Below are 25539 nucleotides of genomic sequence, written 5' to 3'. Positions count from 1 at the left end.
GTGCAATCTATGACTGCAACACAAGAGAGCCTTCTCCAGACATCAACCTGGCTGACCCCTTATCCTTGGAATACCATCTCCACAACTATGACAGAATAAATGTCTGCTGTTTATACAATCTGTTAGGCATTGTTTTAGCAGCCCAGCCTAATCAAAAGATCAAAGACTTTCTCCCAATATTTGGTGAGGGAGTTTGAGCAGATCCAGGTCTAGAAAGGTATCAGGGAGGCACCAGAATCATCTTGAGATATCTAAATTTTTTTTTAATCCATGAAAGACAAAACTGGCTTGGAACACAAGAGCATTATTTGAATCAGAAATACTGACAGAGAATTAAAAGCAATAGGGGAAACATGCAATTGGGTAGAAGGAACGAACAGAGTAAAGAAACAGCACATGGTACAAAAAGTAAAGAACACTGATTTTATCAAGGATACACCCATATTTAAGGAAAATTAGATTATTATTTTTAAAGATTTTGCCTTTAATTATGTGTACATGTACAGGTATGTGGATGCTGGTGCCTGAATGCTGGTGCCTATGGAGGCTAGAGGCATCTGGAGCTGGGGTTACAGGTGTTGTTACAGGTAGCCACCTAATGTGAGTGCTGGGAAATGAACTCTGATCCTCTGCAAGAATAGCATGCACTCTGAACTGCAGAGCCATTTTTCCAGCCCCGATTATTATTTTTAATATTCTTTAACTTATACATGCAAAACACTCTATTTATGAAGTATTCAGCTAAGGTAGGTTTTTCCATTATTGTAATTCCTCCGATTGTTTGGAAAGCCTGTGGCTAGATGACTGGCAGGTCTAACTGTCCTTGTAAGCTACCTGATCCATGACATCTGTCGTCCATGACACTGAAGACATACTGTAGCATAACTACTTTTAGCTAACAGCCTCCCTGCTTAGAAGAGCCAACTTTGTTTCAGGCATTTGTTATATAACTTAATAAAATATTAATAAAACAAGTGTTCATGCACAAAGTTGCTTTTATCAGTTAAATAAAGTACCTTACAAGGACAACAAACCTTATCCTAACTCATTAACTAGTGTCCAAACCTTCAATTTTGTATATATAGTGTCATGTTAATGCTAAGCACAAAGTGACTATGTCAGGCTATGAGCCTGTTTCTCACCACAAGTACACTCCAGGACCTTTCTGGTAGTTATTTAACCAGGACTCATGTTCTTCCACTATTAGTAAATAGAGCCTTTTCATTAGGATTGCCCTGAGAGGCTGACGAAGTAGCTCAGTGGAAAGAGCACTTGTCTAGATGCACAAGACCCTACTATGACCCCTAGGACCACAAACAGGATAGGGCTGTTATAAATTTAAAGTATTTATAAGGATGCCCTAAATCACAGGGAACACATAGATTCTCAGTAGTGTCCTTCAATCATTCCTTGAGCCAACTTTCCCAAAGCATTTACTTTTAAAGTCCTAAGGTTTGAGATATTTGATTCTTAAGATGATGGCATTTTACAGCTGTTCTCATCTAATCTTACAAAATTCTGGAGAGAGAATGGGAAGACTTACTACTTCTAGTCTTGGTCCTGATAAAACAATTTCCAGTAAAAATAAAATCATTACATAGTAATTGACAGAAGCTCAGCAATAAACTAGGTCTTTATGTATCGGTCCTCTTCTGTGGTAGAGTCTTCATCATGAAAGTCTCATCTTCTAAGCATGGTTAATGTTCTAAACATAGGGCACACTTAAATGGACATTTCACCATATTCCCTCTACCTTTAAGATGATAAAATAGGCAATTCCCTTTAGATTCTTGATAAAGGAACAAGTCATACTCACAGTTTTATTTCTAGTATCAAGCAATAGGCTCAAAGTACAAAGGATTTTTTGCATATATAAAATTGTATTTCTATTGCTTCTTAAACTCATGGTAGTTAGAAAAACTATCTCATCTACTGGAGAGGAAAATTCCATGACGAAGGTAAAATCCCCCCTCCAAAGATTTAAAACAATAAAAACATTCTCTTCTTTTCCTTGTGAACGTTTTTTTCCTTTGATAGATTCTTCTCTCATACAATACATCCCAACCAGTTTCCCTTCCCTCCACTCCTCCTAGCTCCCCCCACTTTTACCCTCCCCCCAGATCTACTCCCCCTCCATTTCCTCTGTCCCTCTCCAAGAGATGACAGGAAAACAGGACAAAACAAGATACAATAAGACAAGATGAAAGCCCCCATATTGAGGCTCGACAAAGCAACCCAATAGGAGGAAAAGAGTCTCAAGAGCAGGCAAAACAGTCAGAGATACACACGTTCCCACTGTTAGGACTCGCATAAGAATATCAAGCTAACAGCCATGACATATCCGCAAAACCTGGTGCAGACCCGTGCAGGCCCCATGCTTGCTTCTTCAGTCTCTGAAAACACTCTTCTCTTAACAGAATGAAATGCCACTGCATGCACGGAGTTGGGGAAGAGTACAAGGGACTAAGTACCGAATCAGCAGGTTAAACTTAGTATGAGCCCCAGTTAAGACCCATAGGCTGCCCTAAGAGGGACATCCCAATGCTTGGACTGCCTCTGCTTTCAGGAGTTACCACCCACTTGAATGTGGTCTAACAGATAATACAGCATAATTCTACGTTCACAAGCATCTGGTACTGTGCCACTACCAAATGGAAAAGAACTCTAATCCTCAGACTGATGTATAAAATGTTAATGAACATTAAAGCACTTACCAAGGTTTATCCAAATTCCACCTGGCTTGAGTATTCTCCATATGGTATCGATATAATCAATTACATTGTGAGCTGTATCTATGAAGAAGCATGTGGCAATACAGTCCCAGGTATCTAATCAACAGAAATCAGACCACTGCATCGGTTCTTTTGTTTTTTGGGTTTTTTTTTTTTTTTCTTTTACCTATCTATTAAGCTTGCCAACTAACTCTTACAGAATATTAAGATTTCATTTAACTGAAAGGATGCAGACACTGTACTATTCTGATCAACACTATAATCAAGATGATAATAGTATAGTAAATACAGTAGTCAATTTGGAAATCATTCGTTATTAACACATCAATACGTATTAACAAATGATACTGTTAACGAGTTGCTTAGCATCTCCTCAACTGCTAGCCTTTAGTTTACTATGTTTACTTCTGTGATGCTTGAAACTAAACCTAGGGTCTTGAGCTAGGAAAGTGCTGTGACTGGGCTAACCTAGTTCTCATCTAAAATCTGTTAAAAACAAAATAGTCACCTTAATTTTTGAGTTCCGATTCAAACCAGTATTAACGACTGGTTCTGGCAGGTTTTAGGTAGGCCTTTCTTGCCAATTTGAGAAATGATGACATTAAAATACCCAAATACCTACTATTACTTGATAATCATCAGGGAGAAGTTGGCTGGAGAAAACACAGGCAAAGGTGCCCCCCACCCCACCCCCAAAAAAACTGTTTAGCTCTTGGAAGCTGTTGCCAGGCAGAGGTAGGGACCAGATTCAAGATGTAGTGTCTACTCTAATCCTGATGTGGTAAAAGTGCCTGGCCCAAAAGGGATCACCTGCGTCCTCTTCTAGTCCCAGTCAGAGGAAAATGATTCTTAGTTGCATCATGATGCTTTCCACTATTTCACTGGTCTGAGATCTTGTTCCTTAACATTTATTTACCCAACAGCTTAACCTCTCCCAGTTGTTCCTTTCTAACTTCAGAATGCAGGTTGATACATCTTTCTTTGTTGCTACCCTTGCTCCAAGCTGTCTTCCGGAGGCTTCCTGTCCTCTCAGAGTACAATTCAAACTTCTTGCTTTGAGTTGGCCTAACCAACCAACCCTATGCCCTTTTATCTCCCCCATCCCCTTACTCACTTCACCACAGCCCCTGCTGAACACAGCCAAGCGCTCTTCCTAACCCCCTTGCCATCCCTAAACATGTGACAATTTCCTTCTTAGTTTCTACTCTTGGACTTTATTTTCTTCCAAACAATTCTGTATGTTATGGCCTCTCTGTCTCTTCCAGAGTTATAAGTCCCCTGTGCCTAGGGACTTTGTCCCACTAACTGCTGTGTTTTGAATTTCTAGAATGCACTTGGCATTTAACAGGCAGCAAACAGATCTTTCTTGAAAGAATGCTCTTGCTGCTGTGCAGAGTTGTTTTCCTTCTTCCTGTTACTGCCCATTTACACTCCTCCCTTGTCCATTACTGCCTCCCTCCAATGTCTCTAAAAATCTTAAATCTAACTTCCAACCTGACACAAGTCTTCTACAACCAAAGCTAACTTACTTTTTAAGACATATCTCCCATAAAACTTCTTTCCTTGCCAATCTGACCCTGCTGCAGTCCGCGATGACCTTATTCTTTGGTGTCTTTGTACCTCAAATAACTATTCGTCTCTGTCCATCAAGTCACATCCTCTTTACAAGAAAGCTGCATTCCCACACTATTTTATTTCCGTCCTTACTGCAATCGGCACATATTTGAACTCTTTAAAAGTTATCTTTTAGTAACAGAGCCAACATCTCTTGAATGTACATATATTTCTTTACATTTCCTGTCACTGCCTTTTACACAACCTTGAAAATACTCTGTTGTCACTGACACTGCACACCTTATATTCTGTCATTGAAACAAACGGTTATAACACTGGGTCATCATTTAGAATAACAGATAAGAACTTTAAATACTTGCTTTGAACTTACTGCATTCTGAGTAAATCTCCTGAAAGTCTCCTGCTGTCATCGAAAAGTTAGAACCTGGAGGAAGACTGTGGGGGTCAACATCAGGGAAAAAAATGGGTCGAATCTGATCAGCTGATCTCCGATTATTGCTAAACTGATGGATCCAGGGATAAAGTTTATATTTGTTAATTTCAGAACATCTGTAAAATATGAGCATAAGGTTCAATGTTAACTACACATTTTACCAAAAAAGAACCTACTTTAAGCACTAAAATATCTATTGATTGAAGGTTTTCACATGTAACTTATTAGACTTGAAAAGTGTCAATCTATACTGCAAATTCAGTTATCTGAAGCTGTGTATACATGTAGATGAACAACTGTGGATTAAAAGAAACAAATTCAGAGACTCACATGTGCTATTCATTTGGATTTATAAAAAATTACTAAAATTTTGTTGGTTTTTGAGACAGGGTCTTATGTAGCCCAGCCTGGCCTTGAACTCACTGTGTAACTGAGGATGACATTGAATTCTTGATCCTCCTATTTTCACCCCACAAAAGCTGAGATAAGAGGCCTGTGCCACCACATCCAGCAAAAATGTATTCCTGAACCTCACATTTGAGTAAAAACAAGGAAACTAGACTTGTTGCCTACTTTTACCATTCTACACGTAGCCTTCTTCTTCCCCCATCTCACCAGCAACTCATACTGCCACCAATGACAGCACTGCACTGAAGAACTGAATACGTTACCAGTGACGTGCTATTGAAACAGGCAGCTAATTCTCTGTCTCTAACACACTGTCCCCTGTACCTCCTGACTTAAAAAATAGTCACTCTTTTTTTCTGGTAGAGGACACAAGTTCTCAGGTCTCATTCCAAATCAGTCATATGAACATGTATGGCCACTTACTGCAAAGTCAGGGAAAATAGTTACAATTGCTACCATAAACTCTTCACCAAGAAACAAAAGGTGAAAAAGCTTAAAAAAACAATGAGAAAAAACCCTTTCCTATATTCATGGAATGCCCAATTACTTTTTAAATGGCTATTTGCTTGCCCTGTGTCAACACTGTTAGTTAATTAACACTGGCTACAGTGGCAATCGGTATAAACATTATGAATTTAATGTAAATATGATCTGTATCAGTCAAGTACTATATACTTTTCTTCTAATTCAGAATTGTTCAAAAATAGGTAAAGCAATTTGATTTTGAGAATTTACTATTTCCAGCAAAAAGTAAATTAAATACCTGTTGAGTACAAAGTTGGAAGAAAAGAGCATAAAAAAACTCCATTCATTTCCTTGACAAGCATAACCTAGCATAGCTATTTCCCAGGCCAATCTTCCTAGTCCAGCACCAGGTACCAGAATATTTACTTTAGAAGGATCCCTGAAATGAAACAAGGCAATTATATCCAGCCCCTCAAAGAGGAAAAAAAAATTAAGAAAGAAAAAAAGACAAAATCCACATTAACTAAAAATGTACTGAATTATTCAATAAGCATAAGCTAACTTAGACTCTTGACTTCTTAAAACTGAAGTATTTCTAAATGTCAATAAAAACAAGAGATAGAAGGAATTATCACATTATCAAGTGACCAAAAAAAAAAAAAAAAACTTTAAAAAAAATAGAATCACACTGTATCTAAAGACTTACAGTCATTCCCGTTTCTGGGAAGATAATTTTCCCAAAGTGATCCCCAAATTACATATGGGACATTTGAACAATTAGTTTGTCATGAGGCAGAAGACACTTCTAAGCTCATATAACACAATGATTTACAGAACCAAATAAATGAACTATATTTAGATTTTAACGTATAAAGCCTATCTCTAAAATTTTATAGATCTCAGGTACAAAAAAGAAAAAGCAGTTCTGGGCACAGTAACTCATACCTGCAATTCCATGACTGGGAGGCTCAAAGGACTGCCACTGAGTTTGAGACTAGCTGGTCCTCACTGTAAATTCCAGAGCAGCTTGGGAGACAACTGTTTCCGTTGCCCCTACCTCTCTCCCAAGAGAGAGAGGAAGGAGTAGAGGGATGGATATTCTCTTGGAGAAAATGGGCAGCTGCCTTCTTTTCAAAAGGGTTTCATTAAGTTGCCCCAGACTGGCCTCAAACACAGCTCCCATTTCAAGTACTTCTAGACAAGCATTCATGACAAATATATGGCACCAGACCAGGGGTCCTATTTATCCCATCACACTGCCGTTACATGCTCCTTTTCTCTAAGTTCTGCTAGTCTGCTTTTAAATTGCAATAAGTTTTAGGGGGGAAAAAAAGCAGGCAGCAGGGAACTTTTCTCAGGAACCCTGACAAGTCAAATTATAGGGTCAGCAAGATTGCTCAGTGGGTAAAAGCAGCTGTGACTAAGGCTGACAACTTGAGCTCAATCCCTGGGACCAACACAGTAGGAGAGAGTCAACCCTTTTGGGCTATCCCCTGACCTCCACATATGCGCCCATGTGCATGCATTGGTATACACATGGGAACACACATGCACATACACATAACTTTTTTTTAAATGTGGGGAAAATGACATTTGTATAGGGAACCAAAGGAAAATGTGTGTAACCAGTTAGTATTGTTTTTATAAAAAAAAGAATTTAACTATTATGTTTCCAAAATTTGGTTCACAAATCCAATTCTATTTCAAACCATTCAAATCTTATAAACTACCTGTTCCCTGAGGTCTTGCACTCTCAGAAAGCAATAGGGCATTTTTGCTAGCATTGTATTCTATAAAGCAATCTTTACATACTCCATTTTAAAACAAAAAAAGAAAGTGGGGGCCAGGGAAATGGCTCAGTCTGTAAAGTGCTTGCCATGCAAGCCTGAGGACTTGAATTGCATCTCCAAACAGCCAGGTAATCCCAGCCCAGGAAGGCAGAGACAAGAGGATCCCTAGGGCTTGTTGGCCAAGCTACCTAGCTGAATTAGTGAGCTCCGGGTCCAGTGAGAGACCCTATCTAAAGAAGTAAAATGAAGAACAACTGAGCAAGACATCCAATGTTCCCTCTGGCCTCCACACACGTGTACCCACATACATGTACATATACACATACATAAATTTATAGACATTTGAAAATTCACTCTACAAATGTAGTCCCAAAGGAAGCAGCCCAAGGTAATTTGGTTTTATATATCAATTTAGGGAACATATGTTTGACTAATACACTTGCCAGGAATGGGCACACAACTTCAATCCCAGCACTCAGGAGACAGAGGCAGGCAGATTGCTGTGAATTCGAGGCCACCCTTGGCTATGCAGCAAGTTCCAAGCCAACCAGAACTACACAATGAAAACTCTATCTTTAAAGAAACAAAATAAAACCCAACAAGAACAATTTGGTAATTTATGGAAGATTAGCTTTATGATTGCTTTTATCAAAATTTTCCTAACCAGAACTATGAACTTAGTGCATTTTAAGTGTGTATACTACTATTAAAAGGTACCAAGACACAAAACACAGGGGTACATCAAGCCCCTACCTCACAAGTTAGCAGATATTCCAGGTCTTCACACTATTTGTATTATGACAAAAAGGTGTTTTCAAAGGGCTTTAACACAAAGTTGGTAGAATAAAAATATGACTGATCAAGAACAAAACAAATATTACACATTTCCTAAATGTGTAATATTAACTAGATGTTTCCTCCAAAGGTATACATGCTGATTTAAATCTTTAAGAAGTCTCGAGCATTTTTTATTTTCATGGAGAAGAGAAACAAATTTAAAATACAGACGTGGTGATTTTAAAACTTTAAAAACTAGGAACAGATAGATATATAAAATGTGGCCACATAATCAAATGTTGCCAGCTTGAGATTCTCAGCAAAAAAGTAGCAAGTTGACCAAGTTAGTAAGGTGCATTTACTACAAATGTGACCCTAACACAGGAGGAAAAAGTCTCAGCAGTTCATTCAAGACAGGAGTGAAGAAGAGGTGGACTTATAAGGACAAGACTAAACAGACACAAGCAAACTAGGCTACTTTTTTACTGACAGTAAATGTTTGTGACAGAGCTTTCATTAATTGGACCTTTCCTTTACCAATCAGCAAACTCTAACACACTATACTTTGTTTTGTGGTATCATCAGAGTGACACTTGGCTGACCCCTGGTGGTAGAAATATTCTAGAAATTTAGTTTATAGTTTCCTTATTTCCACTATTCTTCAAAGCATTTAAAATTACATATGGACCTTATATTTACAGCCTGCATATGTCCAAAAATTCTGAACAGTGGTCTATACAAATTAATCATTAAGACACATTATACCAGGACCAGGACAGTCAAGGCTACACAGAGAAACCCTGTCTGGAAAAACCTAAATAAATAAATAAATAAATAACCCAATTACAGGCATCTACATTACTTCTAATATTTTAGTATTACAATATTAGAATAATTTCCACATTCAGAAGTATATCTGTAAATAAGATTCAACAAAATTGAACTCTAAGAAATATTTTGACAAAAACTACAAAATTGTCCTCCATAAAAAATTTTTTCTCCGTAATATTTTTACTAATTTTTTTTCTTACATGAGAAACATGTTTCTCCACATCTTCACTGGTCCCTAATTTTTAAATTTTGCAGTACATTGTATGAAAAATGGCTTCTTAACAGATTTTTAGATTTGATTTTCTTGTAAGATTGTCTTATATTCCTTTTATGCCATTTTCTTTTGAATTATTAATCTTGGACAGCTTACCATTGAGGTATAAACATTTGAAATTCTGATCTGAATGAAGTCTAAAACACATACCTGTTTTCAGAATAAGAGAAAATGTTCTTCGCTCTACACAACTGCATCTGGCATTCTATATTTCCTCTTTAAAATGGATTCCCTTAAGCTAACAAATCCCTTCATAAATATAATTAAAACCTTTATTTTACTATAAATAGAAAAATGCTTCTTTAAAACAGTATTTTTCCTAAAAATTATGAGAAAGATTCATTTTCAACTCTGCCTGTCAACGTCTTTTTGGAGTATAGTGAGTACCAACATACTCTAAACAAACATCACCCCAAATTGTCTTAAAATAGGCTAATCAATTAAAAACTTAAAACAGTAACAAAAGCAACTTAATTGTTCTTATGATAAAAACTGGGAGCCTTTAAGACAGGCTCAAATGTCTCTTTCCTTCAATATCTCTGTACTTTATAGCACTGAACCAGCAGACACTCAGGGAAATTGAAGATCTGTTTTGTTCTTCTTCCTTTATTGTTTGTTTGTTTATTTGGATGAAAATTTCAATACATACTATTCTATCAAATGTTAAGCATTACACTATCCTTGTGCTCATATTTAAGAAAACAGTTCAGACCTCAAGCTCACTTGAGTCACACAGTGGCCTTGAACTTGGTGCTCCTCCTGCCTCTCCCTCCTGAATACCTGGATTGCTGATTGTAAGAGCCACCATATTCAGCTAGGCTTGGATTTGTTTGTTTTTTGCTTGGTTGGTTTTTTTTTTTTTGGTTTTTTTTTTTTTTTTGGTTTTTTCGAGTTAGGGTTTCTCTGTGTAGCTTTGCGCCTTTCCTGGATCTTGATCTGTAGACCAGGCTGGCCTCGAACTCACAGAGATCTACCTGCCTCTGCCTCCGGAGTGCTGGGATTAAAGGCGTGTGCCACCACTGCCCGGCTGTTTTGTTTTTTTAAGACAGTGTTTCTCTGTGTAGCCCTGGATGTCCTGGACCTCACTCTGTAGACCAGGCTGGCCTCAAACTCACAGATATCCACCTGCCTCTGCCTCCCCAAGTGCTAGGATTAAAGGTATGTGCCACCAATGCCAGGCTAAGCTTGGATTTTAAATGTAAATAAAACAAAAACAAAGAGTGCTGTTTGCTAACTTCAATGTTCAACTGTTCACAATAGCACCATAGGTTAAAACCAAAGCAGAGACCAGTGATCTGGCATTTGGGAAAATGTAGAAAACGTTTCCTCATCAGCAAACAGACCCTTGCAGAAGCCAATCTGTACCTTCAAATTTTGTACTTAAAAACTCAAGCACATTATTTCCAAACATGGACAAACAGGTAAAATAAACATATTTACAATAGAACATTTTAATGATCGAGTCCAGATAGTTCTATGCATACTTGTTAAATATGCTATCTTTCATAGACATCTCAGAATGGCCATCACTGAAATCTCAGTAAGGACAAGCATTTGAAACTGTGTCAAATCCAGTTCAAGTATAAATAAGGACGTTAAGTTCCTATGCCTGCTGTGGTACCATCTGAGACCCAGACAAGGCTTTCTCTAGAACTAATTCTGGGCTATAACTAATGTGCCTCATGCAGGCCCTTTTCTTCCTCTGAGACAGGGTATTGCTATGCAACACAAGCCGGCCTCAGATTTACCATAATCCTGCCTCGGCCCTCTGGGAGTTTACATTTTATGGGAAAGCTAGGACTTCGATATATGTGTGACCTTACTGTTTAACTTTCTTTATCTATAGTAAGGCAACTAATCTAAATAAAACAAGACAAAATAATATAGAAGGAAATATCTAATTTTCCCATCAGCTCTAAGACTGGGGGAATAAACACCCCCGCCGTGTATATTTCATTTAAGGTTTATGAGTGTGTGTGTGTCCTTATCCCGCCTGTGACATTCGCTATTTTCAGAAATGGAAAGTGGGTGACTAGAGAGCAGTGACAGGAGAGTCACATCCTTCTGAATCCTCAACGCTGAAATCTTCACCTACTGAAAAATGCCTTTTATTATTCTTTTACTTGTAAAGTAATTTACGAGAACCATTTACCTACTTACACTATCACAGCAGAAAAGTAACTGTAAAACAGCAGTGATTGTGCAAGCTCACCAAGTGCCTTTAATAATGACATGCTTTTTTTGGATAGGCTAGTATTGAAAGGCTGATTAAACACAATGGCATATATTATTCAAGAATATGAATAAAATTATAAATACCTGAAATTATGTTGACATAAGCATCTGACCTTTTAGCCTTTGGAATTCATTCAAAATTTGGTATACTCAATGTTAAAGAGCCTCACTTTGCAATCTACTTTCAGAAACAAAGATACTTTGAATTTTCAGGGATACATACACTTTAAAGAAGCCATTATCTAGTACTTTATTGAGCAAAGGACCAATGACATTCAGAGAGAATAAAAACTAGAAACTTTAAAATAAATAATATCCCTACAGAAGTAATGATATTTGCCAGGCGGTGGTGATGCACGCTCTTAATTCCAGCACGCAGAGGCAGAGGCAGAGGCAGAGGCAGAGGCAGAGAGGCAGAGAGGCAGAGAGGCAGAGAGGCAGAGAGGCAGAGAGGCAGAGAGGCAGAGAGGCAGAGAGGCAGAGAGGCAGAGAGGCAGAGAGGCAGAGAGGCAGAGAGGCAGAGGCAGAGGCAGAGGCAGGAGGATCTCTGTGAGTTTAAGACAAGTCTGGTGTACAGAGCAAGATCCAGGACAGGCACCAAAACTACACTGAGAAAACCTGTCTCAAAAAACAAACAAACAAACAAAAAACCAAACAAACAAAAAAGAAGTAATGATGTTCATAAAAGTTTATAAACTTAAAGCATTTATAAAAAGTTAATATAAGAAATTAGCTCATTATTCTAATAGCTATGGAATCTTTCATGAACTGCCATTGAGAAGAACCTTAGCACAGGGCTCTAGGGTCCATGGGCAGCACATAAAAACAGATGTGTAGTAGCGCTGTGACTGAATACAGCAGCCTTTAAGGACTGAAGTTTGTAGTATTTCAACTCCAAGTACTGAAAATTGCTTCCTATTTTCCAGAGAAGAACAAAAAACAAGCTGTCATCACCTCAATGTCCCACAGGTACACGGCAAGGCTTACTAGCAAAAGAAAAAGAAAACTATAGCCACTATCCCTTACAATTGCATGAGTATAGAAATCTCAAATAAAATGTTAGCAAGTCTAACCCAATAACAAGCTTAGGAAACTATTTACTATAACCAAATGTGACTTCTCCCAAGAAGGCAAAGGTGGTTTAACACGAGAAAATGAGACTTTAATAAAATGGGACAGGGGAACCTCAACAAGGTTGCTCAATAGAATCCAAACATATTTAACAATATCCAACATCCTTTCTAAGAAAGATAGAAATTGTTCAACAAGAAAAAAGGAATTATAAAAACCTCACAGTTAATATTATACTCAGTGGGGAAAAAGAGAAAGCTTTTCCCCTAACAACAAAAAACAAGGGTTAAAAGGCATTCAAGTTGGGAACAAAGATTTTTTGCATGATAGTATATATGAAAATCACCCCCCAAAAAACTACAAGAAAGCTAGACGCTATTCAGAAAGTACAATCCAAAATGTCAAAAAGTCACAAGCATTTACACCATGACTTTTATGTTTCTTCTTCTGAAAATAAACAACATGACACAATGGGGAAGTGACAGAGCCAGGAGGTTCTCTATGAGTTCGAGGCCAGCCTGGTCTACAGAGCAAGATCCAGGACTGGCACCGAAACCACAAAGAGAAACCCTGTCTCGAAAAACCAAACACACACACACACACACACACACACACACACACACACACACACACACACAGTGGGGGGGGGGTCTAAACAAGGTGAGATAGTCAAATATTCTGTGTTAAAGTTGACTCAACAACACAGTATCTTGCTCCTAGCCTTTGCAGATGACATCAATAAGCCAATGATTTCCAGTGTACACAGTAGTTGATTTACTATTGAAGAAGTAGTTTTTATGCAAAAGGCCAGTAACTACTTACTGTTGCAAAATTTCTCCTATTACTTCGTCTCAGGAAGATGCTAAAGACAATGTGTACAAAATAGAAGATGAAATGCAGGCAAAACCTTATAAACCAGTTAATTTTCTAGAAAGAAGCAATAATCCCATATTTCTTGATACAAGGTTTATAGAAAATTTTCCTAAGAGATTGTCTGAAGCAACAAATACTTGCAAGTATTTCAAAAATTTAAAACAAATTATTTAACATGTCCTCTATACTAGTGTCCTGACAGAAAAAGCAAAATATCATTTATTTTTGATTAATTTATTTACACTCATTTAGACTTTTATTTTTAACATAAAATGTCCCACTAAAACAAAACTGGTAATGCAAAAACTCAAGAAAATAAAGGGAGTTTTCAAAACAAACCCTCAAACACCGATGTTGGGATTATTGAAACAGGAATAAAAAAACAAAAACAATCAAAAAGAAAAAAAAAATCACTGTAAACTATATCAAGCTGAGATGTAGCAGCACATGCCCATAGTCCTAGCACTTTGGAGATAGATCTAGACAGGAGCATTTTAAATTCAAGGCCAGCATGAGCTTATGAGCTACAATGAGACCCTGCCTCAGAAAAGCATAAAGTTAAAGCATCTAACTGAAGAGATAGGCCATGTATACAAAGAAGGAATTCAGCACTGAGTATGAGTGTGTATGTGTTTATGTCTGTGCAGTAGAATGCCCAAAAGCAAATGACATCGAGTAACAATAAACAGACCTCATGTCTACTTTGAAGTTCTGTATAGCATTCCATATAACAAGAAAACAAATCTTCGGAGAAATAGCCACACCCTCACAGGAAACTACAACATGGGTCCTAAATACTTTATATTTTTCACAAATGGACTGGACTAGACCCTCTGCACGGGAGGCAATTGTATAGCTGGGTCTATTTGCGGGGCCTCTGGTAGTGAGAGGAGGATCTATCCCTGGTGCATGAGCTGGCTTTCTGGATCCCATTACCTATGATAGGACACCTTGCTCACCCTTGATGCAGGGGGGAGGGTTTGGCCCTGCCTCATCTGAATGTACCAGTCTTTGCTGTTCCCCCATGGGAGGACTTACCCTTTAGGAGGAGGGGATGGGGGGTGGGTCACTGTGGGGAAAGGTGGGGGTGGGGGGAGCAAGAGGAAGGATGAGAAGGGGATCTGTGGTTGGTATGTAAAATGAATAAAAAAAATTTTTAATAAAAAATAAAAAGATGCATCTTTGTAATTTTAAAAAAGAAAAATCCCCAAAGGATAAAGGAATTTGAACAATAAAATTAAAACAACAGTAACAGATTATAGTTTACTGAATACAATACTCATTGAATAAATATATGCAGAGGAGAGAGAAGAAGTGTCTTCTTTTTAGTGGAAAGCAGTCTCCAACTGTGAAGGTTAGAAAGACCATCACTTCACAGATGCTTCACATAAGAACCACCAGTGCACTGGATTCTAGAATGGACTGGAAATGTTATAAGGAGACTACCAGGGCAATTATGAAATCTGAGTATATACTATTCGGCTCCATAATGTGTTCAAGGGTCAATTTCCTGAATCTGGTAACTGAAAGGGAACAGACTTAAGAATAAACTCTACACCTGTGTGGTGGCACACACTTTTAATCCCAGACTCAGGAGCAGATGCAGATGAATCTCAGTGATCCAGGTCAGCCAAAAGTTCTAGGCCACCCAGGGCTACACAGTGAGACCCTGAAGACTAAAACTGAATTTTTAAGCAGTAAGAAAACACGGCAAGTACTAACTGAAGTCTCAAATGGATTCACAATGATTTTAAGAGTATGGTTTTAGACATCCATGTGCTGGAAGATGGAGGAAGAGAAGGTGGGAATGATACAGCGATGTAAAATGCCAAAACTTGATGAATTTTGGAAAAGAGTATATGGAAGGCGGTTGTACAATTCATGAACCATAATTTTGAAGTTATTCCAAAATTAAAAGTTCAAAGAAAGAAAGAAGAAACACGGGTACTGACATTCCTCAAAGGATATATCAAACTGAGGAGTTCTGAACACAGGGACCTAAGAATCTCAGGGTCTGAGGACAAAATTCACTGGACTTATGAGCATGAGAATTAGATTTTACTCTGTTATTTTTTTTAAATGGTTTACTTTAAATTATATGTATATGTTTGTGTCTGTGTGTGGAGATGAGCATGTGACACCCACAGGGTCCAGGGAGGGCATCGATTAGATCCTTCGGAGCTGGAATTACAGGTGATTGTGAGCTGCCTGATAACGTTCAGCTGGAAACTCAACTTGAGTCCTCTATAAGAGCATTAAGTACACGTTCTAACTGCTGAACCATCTCTCCAGCCCCCAACAGATTCTAACTGCAATAATCGTTAATTGATATTTGTCCTCAATTACAAAATGCAGGCAATGAGCAATAGTAGGTGTAGGAATATCTGTGACTTTATCACCAATAGGAATCACATTTTTATCAAAATAATGTACAAGCTATTTAGCATTTTCATAATATAGTACTTATACCCACTGCCAGGCTGTATCTAATCAATACATTATAAAAAGTATGCAACAACACAGTGTTTGCTTTAATTAAGATACATTATTTATTTTGTTTATATGACTGTCTGTCTGTCTGTCTCTGTGTGTATGTGTGTGTGTGTTGCACTAAAAATTTATCTGTCTTCCTCAGTTGCTTCCCACCTTATTTTTGAGACAGGACAGGGTCTCCCAGCTCAGAGTCTATAAAGAGCCTGCACAGGCCCTCATGTAGTGTAACATGCACCACCCCATCCCTCCACAAGTTTGCTTTTTAAAGACTTCAGTAACTGCTTCAAAATAACTGGTTCTTTATAGCCCTATGCATTTATTTATTTATAAATGTTAGTCTGAAAATCAGACCCTGAGCTTCAGAATACCCAAAGGTTCTACATTCAAAAAGGTTAATGACTTCTCTATGGGATAGATCCCTCATTGAGATAAAGTAAAATCTATCACTATTGCTTTGTTATAAAAATAAAAAAAAAAAAACTTATAAAGCAGTGTGTATTATGGACTATGAATATTTGTTCTAATTTTAGTTTCAAATTTCTCGTAATTACTAGAGCAAATGTTACTGAACATAAAAACTCCAACCTCACACAACTGAAACATCCAGGAACAAATAGATCTCTCACACACGCAAAAACATGCAGGCCCAGAGTGGCTATGAAAATGAATCACAATGAAATGTTGTAGCTAAGTGCTTATACGCCTTAAAGAAAGGGGTTAGAAGTGCAGTAGTATTTACCATCTCTCTTTTGGAAAGTTTTTTAAAATTTCTTTTATGATTGGCTTATAGCAGGCATCCCTTTCTGTTTTCCCAGTTTCACTCCAGTCTCTTACAAACTGTTTCAATGTAGACTTTAACTTATCCATGTCAAATGTAGATGCTGGCATAATCTTTCCATTGCCCTGTTTAAAAGGAAGGGGGGAAAAAAAGAATTATTTTCTGAGCATCAATTTTGAATATGGTTAAATGCATCTACTAAGATATAGGTGAGTCAGTGGATAATTATTAGCCTCTCAAGGGACTGAAGTGCAGCTTGAGACCCTACATGAAAAAAGTTTGGTGCTCTCTTGGGACTGGAGAGATGGCTCAGAGGTTAAGAGCACTGACTGCTCTTACAGAGGTCCTGAGTTCAATTCCCAGCACCCACATGGTGGCTCACAACCATCTGTAATGAGATCTGGTGTTCTCTTCTGGCCTGCAGGCATCCATGTAAGCAGAACACCATACATAATAAACAAATAAATCTTAAAAAAAAAAAAGTTTGGTGCTGTCACTTCTACCCTCAATAGCGGAAGATCCACTAATCATAAAACGACCACAAAGTGAAGCAGTTCTTCCTCGGGAAAGGACCAGCACGGAACTGCTTATGGAGACAGAACATTCCACCCTCCAAGAGAGGGAAGAAAACCCCTCCAGCTCATTCATGGGCAGCAGGGATGGCTCACACTGGACTGGCCAAATTGTATCTACCACGGGATACAAAGAGACTTCAGTTTCTATTACTGCCAGTCACATGAGATTTAAGTGAAAATATTTTTATTTTAAAGTGGAAGATGAATATCAACAAATAGAAGATACTGAAAAAGCAACAATGGAAATTAACTTAATATAGCTAGTAAAGTCTTAAGGAATTTAAGTCTCTTATATACTCTAACATGCAAAACACCATGTGAAAGCATCAACAATTATCTAGGTGCTTAAAAAAACAGTGAACAAATGCTATCTCTAGCATACTGTTCCTCTAGCTTCATCACATGAAAACATCCTCTCAGTAAAGTGGATGACCTGCAAGACCTGGACATACAGATGGTTACCCTAAAATGAAAAGAGACAGAACAAGGTTCACATACATCTTCTCCATATTCTTTATTTTCAAACATATGTATGCAATCATTCACAATGGTCAGCAGTATCTCCTGATTATGGTCAATGCATTTCCGGATCTTGTCCAAGTGGAGAGGAAACTGAGGAAGCAGTTTCTGCTGGTTATCTGGAAGTGATCGAAACTGTCTTTCTGTTCGGTTCACTCGTTCGTGCATACTGGTCCTAAATAAAACAGAAAAAGTGTTTTATTTTCATAGCCAAAAAGAATTCTCTCACCAGAGGCCAACCTCATTTTAAGACTGTCATCCTACATAACTATTCCCTAGTTATGCGGGACACTGCTCTTATTTACTATCCTTTGATTTTTGAAGGATATAAACTTATAAAGTTTCTGGTAAAAAAAAAAAAAAAGCCAGCCTAGTCTACAGAGCGAGATCCAGGACAGGCACCAAAACTACACAGAGAAACCCTGTCTCAAAAAGACAAACAAACAAAAAAAAGTTTCTGTTTTCACTTCATAAGAAATACTTCTCAGAGCAATCAACAACAACAAAATGGTAAAAGCAGACATGTGCACTAAGAGGAAACATAAAGATTAATTTATAATTATTTTTAATAATTTAAATTTTCAAATTAAACATTTTGGGCAAAACTGGAGGATGGCTTAGATTCCTATATTATGGAGTAGTAACATGTTGCTGTAAAAGTACATTAAAATGGTCTGGGTATATAGTTCAGTAACAAAGTACTTGCCCAGCATGCTTGAATCCTAGGTTGAATCTAGGTCAAATCCCCAGAATCAAAATAGTAATAATATAGAGTAGAAAATATGTTTTGAATCTAAAAGCCAGTCAAGTTGAATTTTGAAAAATATAAAGCATACAATATGAAAGTATTAAGCAAATGAGTTTCAAATGTAATATTCACAATTTGCATTCCAAAGGTTTCCTAAGCTGAATGGTTACTTCAGAGATTGCTTATTCAGCAGAGTCTCATTTTTAGAAGCTAAATACATACTCACAGCTAAGTGTCATTTTACATCAACCAAACTGGCAAAAATCTAGAAATCCAACTAGATCAAATGTTGGTGAAATTGTGGAAAAACCAGAACATTTATACACTAATAGTGAATGCAGAATTGAGTACAACCACTTTACAAAATAACATCCTTTGTAAAGCTTAATGTTTTATCTGCCCTATGATCTAGAAATTATACTCCTACACATAGTCAAGAAACACAAGCCATCTTCACCACAAAGCTGTCAAATAACACATGTAAAACTCCACAAACCACAGAAAGCCCATTATCAGTGGTCAGGATGCAGAAATTATAGTTATACAGTGGAATGGCGGGAAATGAACAAAGTACAGCTACAACTATAATACAGACAAAAATCAAGAACATAAATATTTGTTGAAACAGCAAATTAAAGAACACATGCTATACAACTCCATTTTATATAACATTAAACACACTGTTTAGGAACCAAGCAAGCATGCAAGGAAATGAAGTTTCAGGAACACCCCCTCTAAGGAAAAGGAATGGGACAGAGAGAGAGAAAGTGGTGTGTGTGTGTGTGTGTGTGTGTGTGTGTGTGTGTGTGTGTGTGTGTATGCACATACTATAAAAATTATTTACAAATAAAACAAGTACTTCTGTAAAATAAAATGTAAATACTTTGTGAAGAGCAATGAAGCACGGAAGCAGCTCTGGCTGCACACACATGCCACAGTCAAGTTTCTAAAAGCATGTATGGCACTCGGGTAGGGAGGCCCTGAGGATGATGTAAGAGGCCACCTGGGCAGTGGTTGCACTGACAATGGCTTTTTTTTTACACTGGGGACAGTATGACTGTCCTCAAGTCTGTTACTACTATGTGATCCTTTTACACCCAAAGTGTCTTGATGAAACAAGGTAAAAATAACGATCATGGAAGTATCATTTATTGAAATTTAGTAACTGCCCAACATGCACATAACATGGACTGGTTAGAATAAATCTCCACAAAACCCACAAGATAGGCATCATTTATAGTCCTCTGTTCATTCAATTAGCCTTCACTGGATATGAAAACTTAGTGAATATAATAAGCATTTGTTGTGATTTGAATATGAAGCTCTTTTCCTTAAAAAAGAGAAAACTATGTTCCTAATTAGTAGCACTTTCTGGGGGAGGTTCTAGAAACTCTAAGAGGTAGCTGGATGTGACAGGTCACAGGGGCAAGGGGACACACACTTTTGGGCATCTTGTCCAGAGCCTTATTCTTTCTGCTTGCTGGCTGTCAGATCAGCTGCTCTGCTCAGTCATCTTTCCGCACAGCCAGGTGAAACCTGTGTATCTAAATACATTTGCCCTCCCTCAAGTTGGTTACACTGGGGTTTATCACAGTGACAAAGTCTGACTAATACAGCATACAAAACATAGCAGGCATACTTACTTTCTTCATATTAACAAATCCACAGTAGAAATATCACCCTCCCCTGCAAAACGTAGAAAAGTAAAACTGCTCAGGGGAAGAGAAATAGCAATCCCTCTTCTAGAAGGAACTATTTCTAACCTTTCACATATTACCCATCTTGTAGCTGTTTAAGACAAATTCATTCATGACTGAATTCACAAATTCTAGTTACATGCATTTATGGAATATAAAGTGATATTTACCCCTACATTTTCACTCCTCCACTCCCATCTGGTGGTTGACTACCATTCTGTTCTATCTGTGACTGTTTTGATTCCACACATAACATGAGGTATCTACCTTTCTGTACCTGGCTTGCTTGCTTGCCCCACCCCCACCCCCGGAATTTTTTGAGACAGGGTTTCTCTGTGTAGCTTTGGAGCCTGTCCTGGAACTTACTCCATAGACCAGGCTGGCCTTGAACTCACAGAGATCCATCTACCTCTGCCTCCCAAGTGCTGGGATTAAAGGAGTGCGCCACCCCCGCCTGACGACTGGCTTGCTTTCATGTAACAGCTACTCAAAATGTAACAGCAGACTTCTTGTTGGAAATGGCTAGGAATGTACATCAGGACAGACCCATGTCCTGCTGAGTTGACATCTGCCTTTTAACTAAGACTCACATATGATTCAGACACACCTCAAAGTTTGAGAAGCATTTGTAATTCTTTGCCCTTACAGAAAGTATTTTTGTCAGGTTGGATATATGTTCTCAAATATAAAACGACTGTTTAACATTCATTCTACTTTATGCAACCAAAATTTACTAAACTATTTCCTAACTTCTGGGCATTGAGTAATGAACACTTTTGTGTTCTCAACTGTCTGTATTTACTATGGTTTGCAAGTAGCCACAAAAAAAATGCACATTAAAATTTAATCCTCATTGTGAGGTATAAAGTGGTTGGAAATGTAAGCCAACTACAGTATCTGAAGGTAGGACTTCTGGGAAATAATTAAATAGTACCTGAAGGGTAGCACCCTAATCTGACGGGAGTGTGGCTTTAGAAGAAAAAGAAAGGAGACCCTGAGGATGCCCAGTTTCTTCTACCATGTGATGTCCTATACTGCCTCAAGGATCTATGGATTCTCCACTAGCAAGAAGGACTTCATCAAATGTGATTCATACCCTTGAACTTCCCACTCTTTTTAGTTTTTAGTCCTTGCAAGTAAATTGCTTAACTTGGGAGATTCACTTATGGCAATAGATTGTTTAGGGGGGAAAAAAAAAAGGTGGGTATAAATTTCCCAAAGCAGTATTATCAGATCTGAAGGGATAAGTACAAAATGATGTGGTGGTATTGTGTTCCCCAAAATATAGGGTCAGAGACAGAACAGCCACTAGATACAAAGACTAGAAAATGGTGGCACTCATACCTTTAATCCTAGCATTCCAGAGGTAGAAATCCTTCTGGATCTGTGAGTTCAAGGCCACATTAGAAACAGCCAGGCATGGTGACACACACCTTTAATCCCAAGAAGTGAGCCTTTAATCCCAGGGAGTGATGGCAGAAAGCAAAAAGATATATAAGGCGTGAAGACCAGAAACTAGAAGCATTTGGCTGGTTAAGCTTTCAGGCTTTGAGCAGCACAGTTCAGCTGAGATTCATTCTGGATGAGGACTCAGAGGCTTCCAATCTGAGGAAACAGGACCAGCTGAGGAACTGGTGAGGCGAGGTAGCTGTGGCTTGTTCTGCTTCTCTGATCTTCCAGCATTCACCCCAATACCTGGCTCAGGTTTGATTTTATTAATAAGACTCTTTAAGATTCATGCTACAAAATGATGTTCAGGAAGATTTTTTTTATCACTATCTATATAGTTCTAAAGTTGCCTTAGCATAAAGTCAGGCAAATAGCAGCGTGGCAACAATTTAAAATTCACTGTGAGCAGCTCAAACTTTCTTCCTAGTATTCCTAGGCAATGGCTGTCCCGTCATCTTACACCACACCTCAAAACCCACAACCAAAAACACCAAACCAGTTTTGGTAGCATGTGTCCCCTTTCTTAAAAGCTAACATTCAAATAAGAAATTATCATCTCCAAATGACTTTTCTCAGCCCCACAGAGCACAGGCCCCATTATGGCTAAAGAGTACTGAAGGGCTCACTACTGAGGAATATTGCTGCTAGATGTATGCTATCTCCCCCTCAGGTCTCCCCAACCCTCCCCCTGTTAGCAATTCTTCTAGGTATAACTTCCATCTTTGCCACTTCCAAATCTCCACATTTCAGTAAGAACAACGACAAAAACCAATGCTAGGCATGCTGTTGCTTTTGGTTTTTCATAGACTATATATCACCTTGGCAGCAGGGAGGTGAGCTATATTTACTTATTAGTTATTAGTAAGCTGTGTTTACTCAGACAGCTCAGGTAACTGCACAGAGCTGGATAAAAAGAAGCACATTCCTTAACCCCAGTGATCTAGCTGTCTTCAGAGCTGCCAGAAACAAGCCACTTTGGGAAATTCTTAATGGGTTTGGGCTGAGGGTGTGTAGCTTCATGAGGTACAGCCTATATTTATGTACAAACCCTAGAAATGCCCTCACACACACAAAATTAGAAAAGAAACAAACAAACAAAAGAAAACATGGGGGCGGGTATTTTGCCAGAGCTGAAAGCAGTCTGATCCTATGATGCTACAATTGGGGTAACTTAGCTATCATGGAAACTATAAGCTAAGGCCCACTAGCTATTTGGTCATTTTGTAGCCTTCTAGAGCAGCCATCCCAGCCCCTTGGTTCACATACTGCTCATGTGTGCAAAATTGAACATCTGTAAAGACCTCTTTGGCCAAATGCAGAAACTTTAATGGCACTCTGCTTTTAAAGAATGTCTTCAAACACCAGATTCTTTGGTATACTCAGGAGCCAAAGGGCATTTCTTGCCCTGTGACCTTTAATCTAAGTTTTCTATTCACTATAACAGTGGTAAAAGTAAGCCCTCCAAAATGTGCTAGGAGTCTAGAACAGGACTGGCTGTCAGAACTCTCTGATGAAGAAAAGACTACTACCCATACACTCTAATATGGTACACTAGCAACAGGTAGTGGAGCACTTGATATTATGGCTAGTGAGACTGAGCAACTCAATTCTAACTTTTTTTTTCTCCTTGACTTTTTGAGACAGGCTTTCTCTGTGTAACAGTCCTGGCTGTCCTAGAATTCACTATGTAGCCCAGGCTGGCCTCAAACTCACTGAGATCCACCTGCCTCTGCCTCCCAAGTGCTCGGATTAAGAATGTGCACCACCACCGCCCAGCTCAATTCTAACTTTTAATTAATTTATGTTTATATCTATCAGATGTGAGTAGTGGCTGCAGTATAGACACTCCAAAGCCAGACTGTCAAAAAATGCTGGAAAGCAACACAATGCTGGCTTATTACCCCACACCTCTAAGTGACATTTTAAAAACCATATACTTATGCTACACTACTTTTACAGATATTTGAAGTGTTTCACACAGACAGTACATACAAATAAGGAAAAACTTTAAGCCAGGCAGTGGTGACTCACACCTATAATCCCAGCACTCGGGAGGCAGAGGCAGGGGGATCTCTGTGAGGTCGAGGCCAGCCTGGTCTACAGAGCAAAATCCAGGACAGGCACCAAAACTACACAGAGAAACCCTGTGTGTGTGTGTGGGGGGGGGGACTTTAATGAAAATTCCCCCAATCCCACATTCAACTGCTAAAGAGAGATGAAAGGGTGGGGAACCATGTTACAATTAGAAGATGCACACAGCATTCTTTTCTATATTGCAACACTCATTCCAGGTCAAAGGTCCTCTCTCCCTCAGGCTAAGGACCCCTCCAATACCTAGTAATAAGCACCAATTCTTGGCTCCAATATATTGAAACTGAATACAATTACTTAAGTTAAATGAGTCTACTATATGCCGAGGTGTTTCCCAAACTCTCTACATTTTTCAATAGTAAAATATGTCACTATGACAATATAACCACCTCCTTCTCAGTTTAATTAGTAAATTATTTCATCAAAATCTTTGATCCAAGAACCAAGTCTGTCCTGAGTCTAGAAGTGTAGCTAAGCAGTAGTGCTCCCAATGGGAACGCTTGAGACCTTGGGTTTCAGGCTCCTGTCACACCAGCCACAATGTAACCATCAGCTCCTACTCAATTCAAACAAGTAACAAAGTAATGTGACCACTGGCCAAAACTGGTGAGGGCTGCATAGGAGTCTCCTTTTTTTGCTACAATGTTTTATTCGTTAAAAATAGAGCTTCAACAATATTGCCAAGTGCTGTGACATAAAAATAAGACTCACTCCCTGCCCTTGAAGGGGGTCACAGCTGGGCAAAGAATTACATATACAAATAACTATAATACTAATAGCACGAGGGTCCCGTCTACGATGGTTTGACCTGGACAAGGGGTCATGTCTGTCTCTCTGGTTCCAACTACAGGTTCAGAATATTGCTACCAGTGGACTCTATCACTTATCCGAATAAACGTATTCTCTTTCCCCGAAAACCCAAGTGCACTAAAACCCATATAGACCTGCATTTACACACTCTGATTAGGCTATCTAAACACCTATCTAGACGAAACATTAAAGTTAGGAAGTTGAATTACGACTGGGGAGCACACTTAAGGGTTCTCCAACCATGCCTAGCCCACGAAAGGAATTCCACACTTACTCGCAGACTACGTCCGGTGCCTGCTCTCTTTCCCTTACCAAGCGGCACATTTTGGGATTCCGGGACCACTTCTCCCCTTCCCCATCCGGTGAGAGCCGCTCGGCAGCACCGTTCAGTTCTCTACAGAAAGTGCACGCTCTTCCCGGCGGCTCCGGGGAAAGTGGGGGAGCCGTGCCCTAGGACTGCGCGCAGGTGACCGTGGGCTCCGCGAAGCCGCCACGAGGCTGGCTGCCTGCGGGCGGGCGGGCTGAGGGCGCGCCTTACCCGTAGTAGCGGAACGCGTTGATGACCTTCCAGAAGTGCTCGCGCTCCAGCCGCTCCTCGTCCTCGGCGGTGGCGCGCGCGGGGGCCCCGGCAGGCGCGGGCGAGCCCAAACGCCCGGCGGAGAACTGCACCTCCACCTCCTCGCCGCGCCCGCCGTCCTGGGCCGGCGGAGACGCGGGCGGAGCGCGCCGCCGTCGCTGCATCGCCGCCGCGGCCCACGGTCTGACCCGCCTGCGTCTCCCCGCGCCCGAGTGCGTGGCGGCGGACGGCCGGGCCTCCTCTAGACGGCGCCCGCCGCGGCCACGGCCCCCGCTCGCGGCGCGCCCCGCCCCCGCCGCCCTCAGGCCTCCATTCGCGCTGCGCTCCGCCAGGGTTTC

The 25539-nt window shown here is 39.4% G+C and overlaps 1 protein-coding gene across 3 annotated transcripts in view; it reads right to left on the bottom strand.

Moving 5' to 3' along the window:
• The window catches only part of Carnmt1 (carnosine N-methyltransferase 1), a 35117-nt gene extending 9578 nt beyond the window's left edge, over positions 1-25539 (bottom strand). The window contains exons 1-6 of one of the 3 annotated variants that reach the window (XM_016003886.3): positions 25163-25539; positions 17809-18004; positions 16697-16860; positions 5912-6052; positions 4678-4856; positions 2715-2828 (exon numbers count right to left, since the gene is read on the bottom strand). In XM_016003886.3, coding sequence (XP_015859372.2) covers positions 2715-2828; positions 4678-4856; positions 5912-6052; positions 16697-16860; positions 17809-18004; positions 25163-25365 — 997 coding nt within the window. In that variant the 5' untranslated portion in view covers positions 25366-25539. Of the gene's footprint in view, positions 1-2714; positions 2829-4677; positions 4857-5911; positions 6053-16696; positions 16861-17808; positions 18005-20220; positions 20246-24936; positions 25112-25162 lie in introns of those variants that run through there. The other 2 variants (XM_016003885.3, XM_076560989.1) reach the window with 2 other exon arrangements.

Source organism: Peromyscus maniculatus, chromosome 1 (genome assembly GCF_049852395.1).
Source record: "Peromyscus maniculatus bairdii isolate BWxNUB_F1_BW_parent chromosome 1, HU_Pman_BW_mat_3.1, whole genome shotgun sequence".
Classification (NCBI taxonomy): Eukaryota; Metazoa; Chordata; class Mammalia; order Rodentia; family Cricetidae; genus Peromyscus; species Peromyscus maniculatus.
The sequence above is the reverse complement of the archived record's forward strand: the minus strand, read 5'-3'. Positions and strand labels throughout refer to the sequence as shown.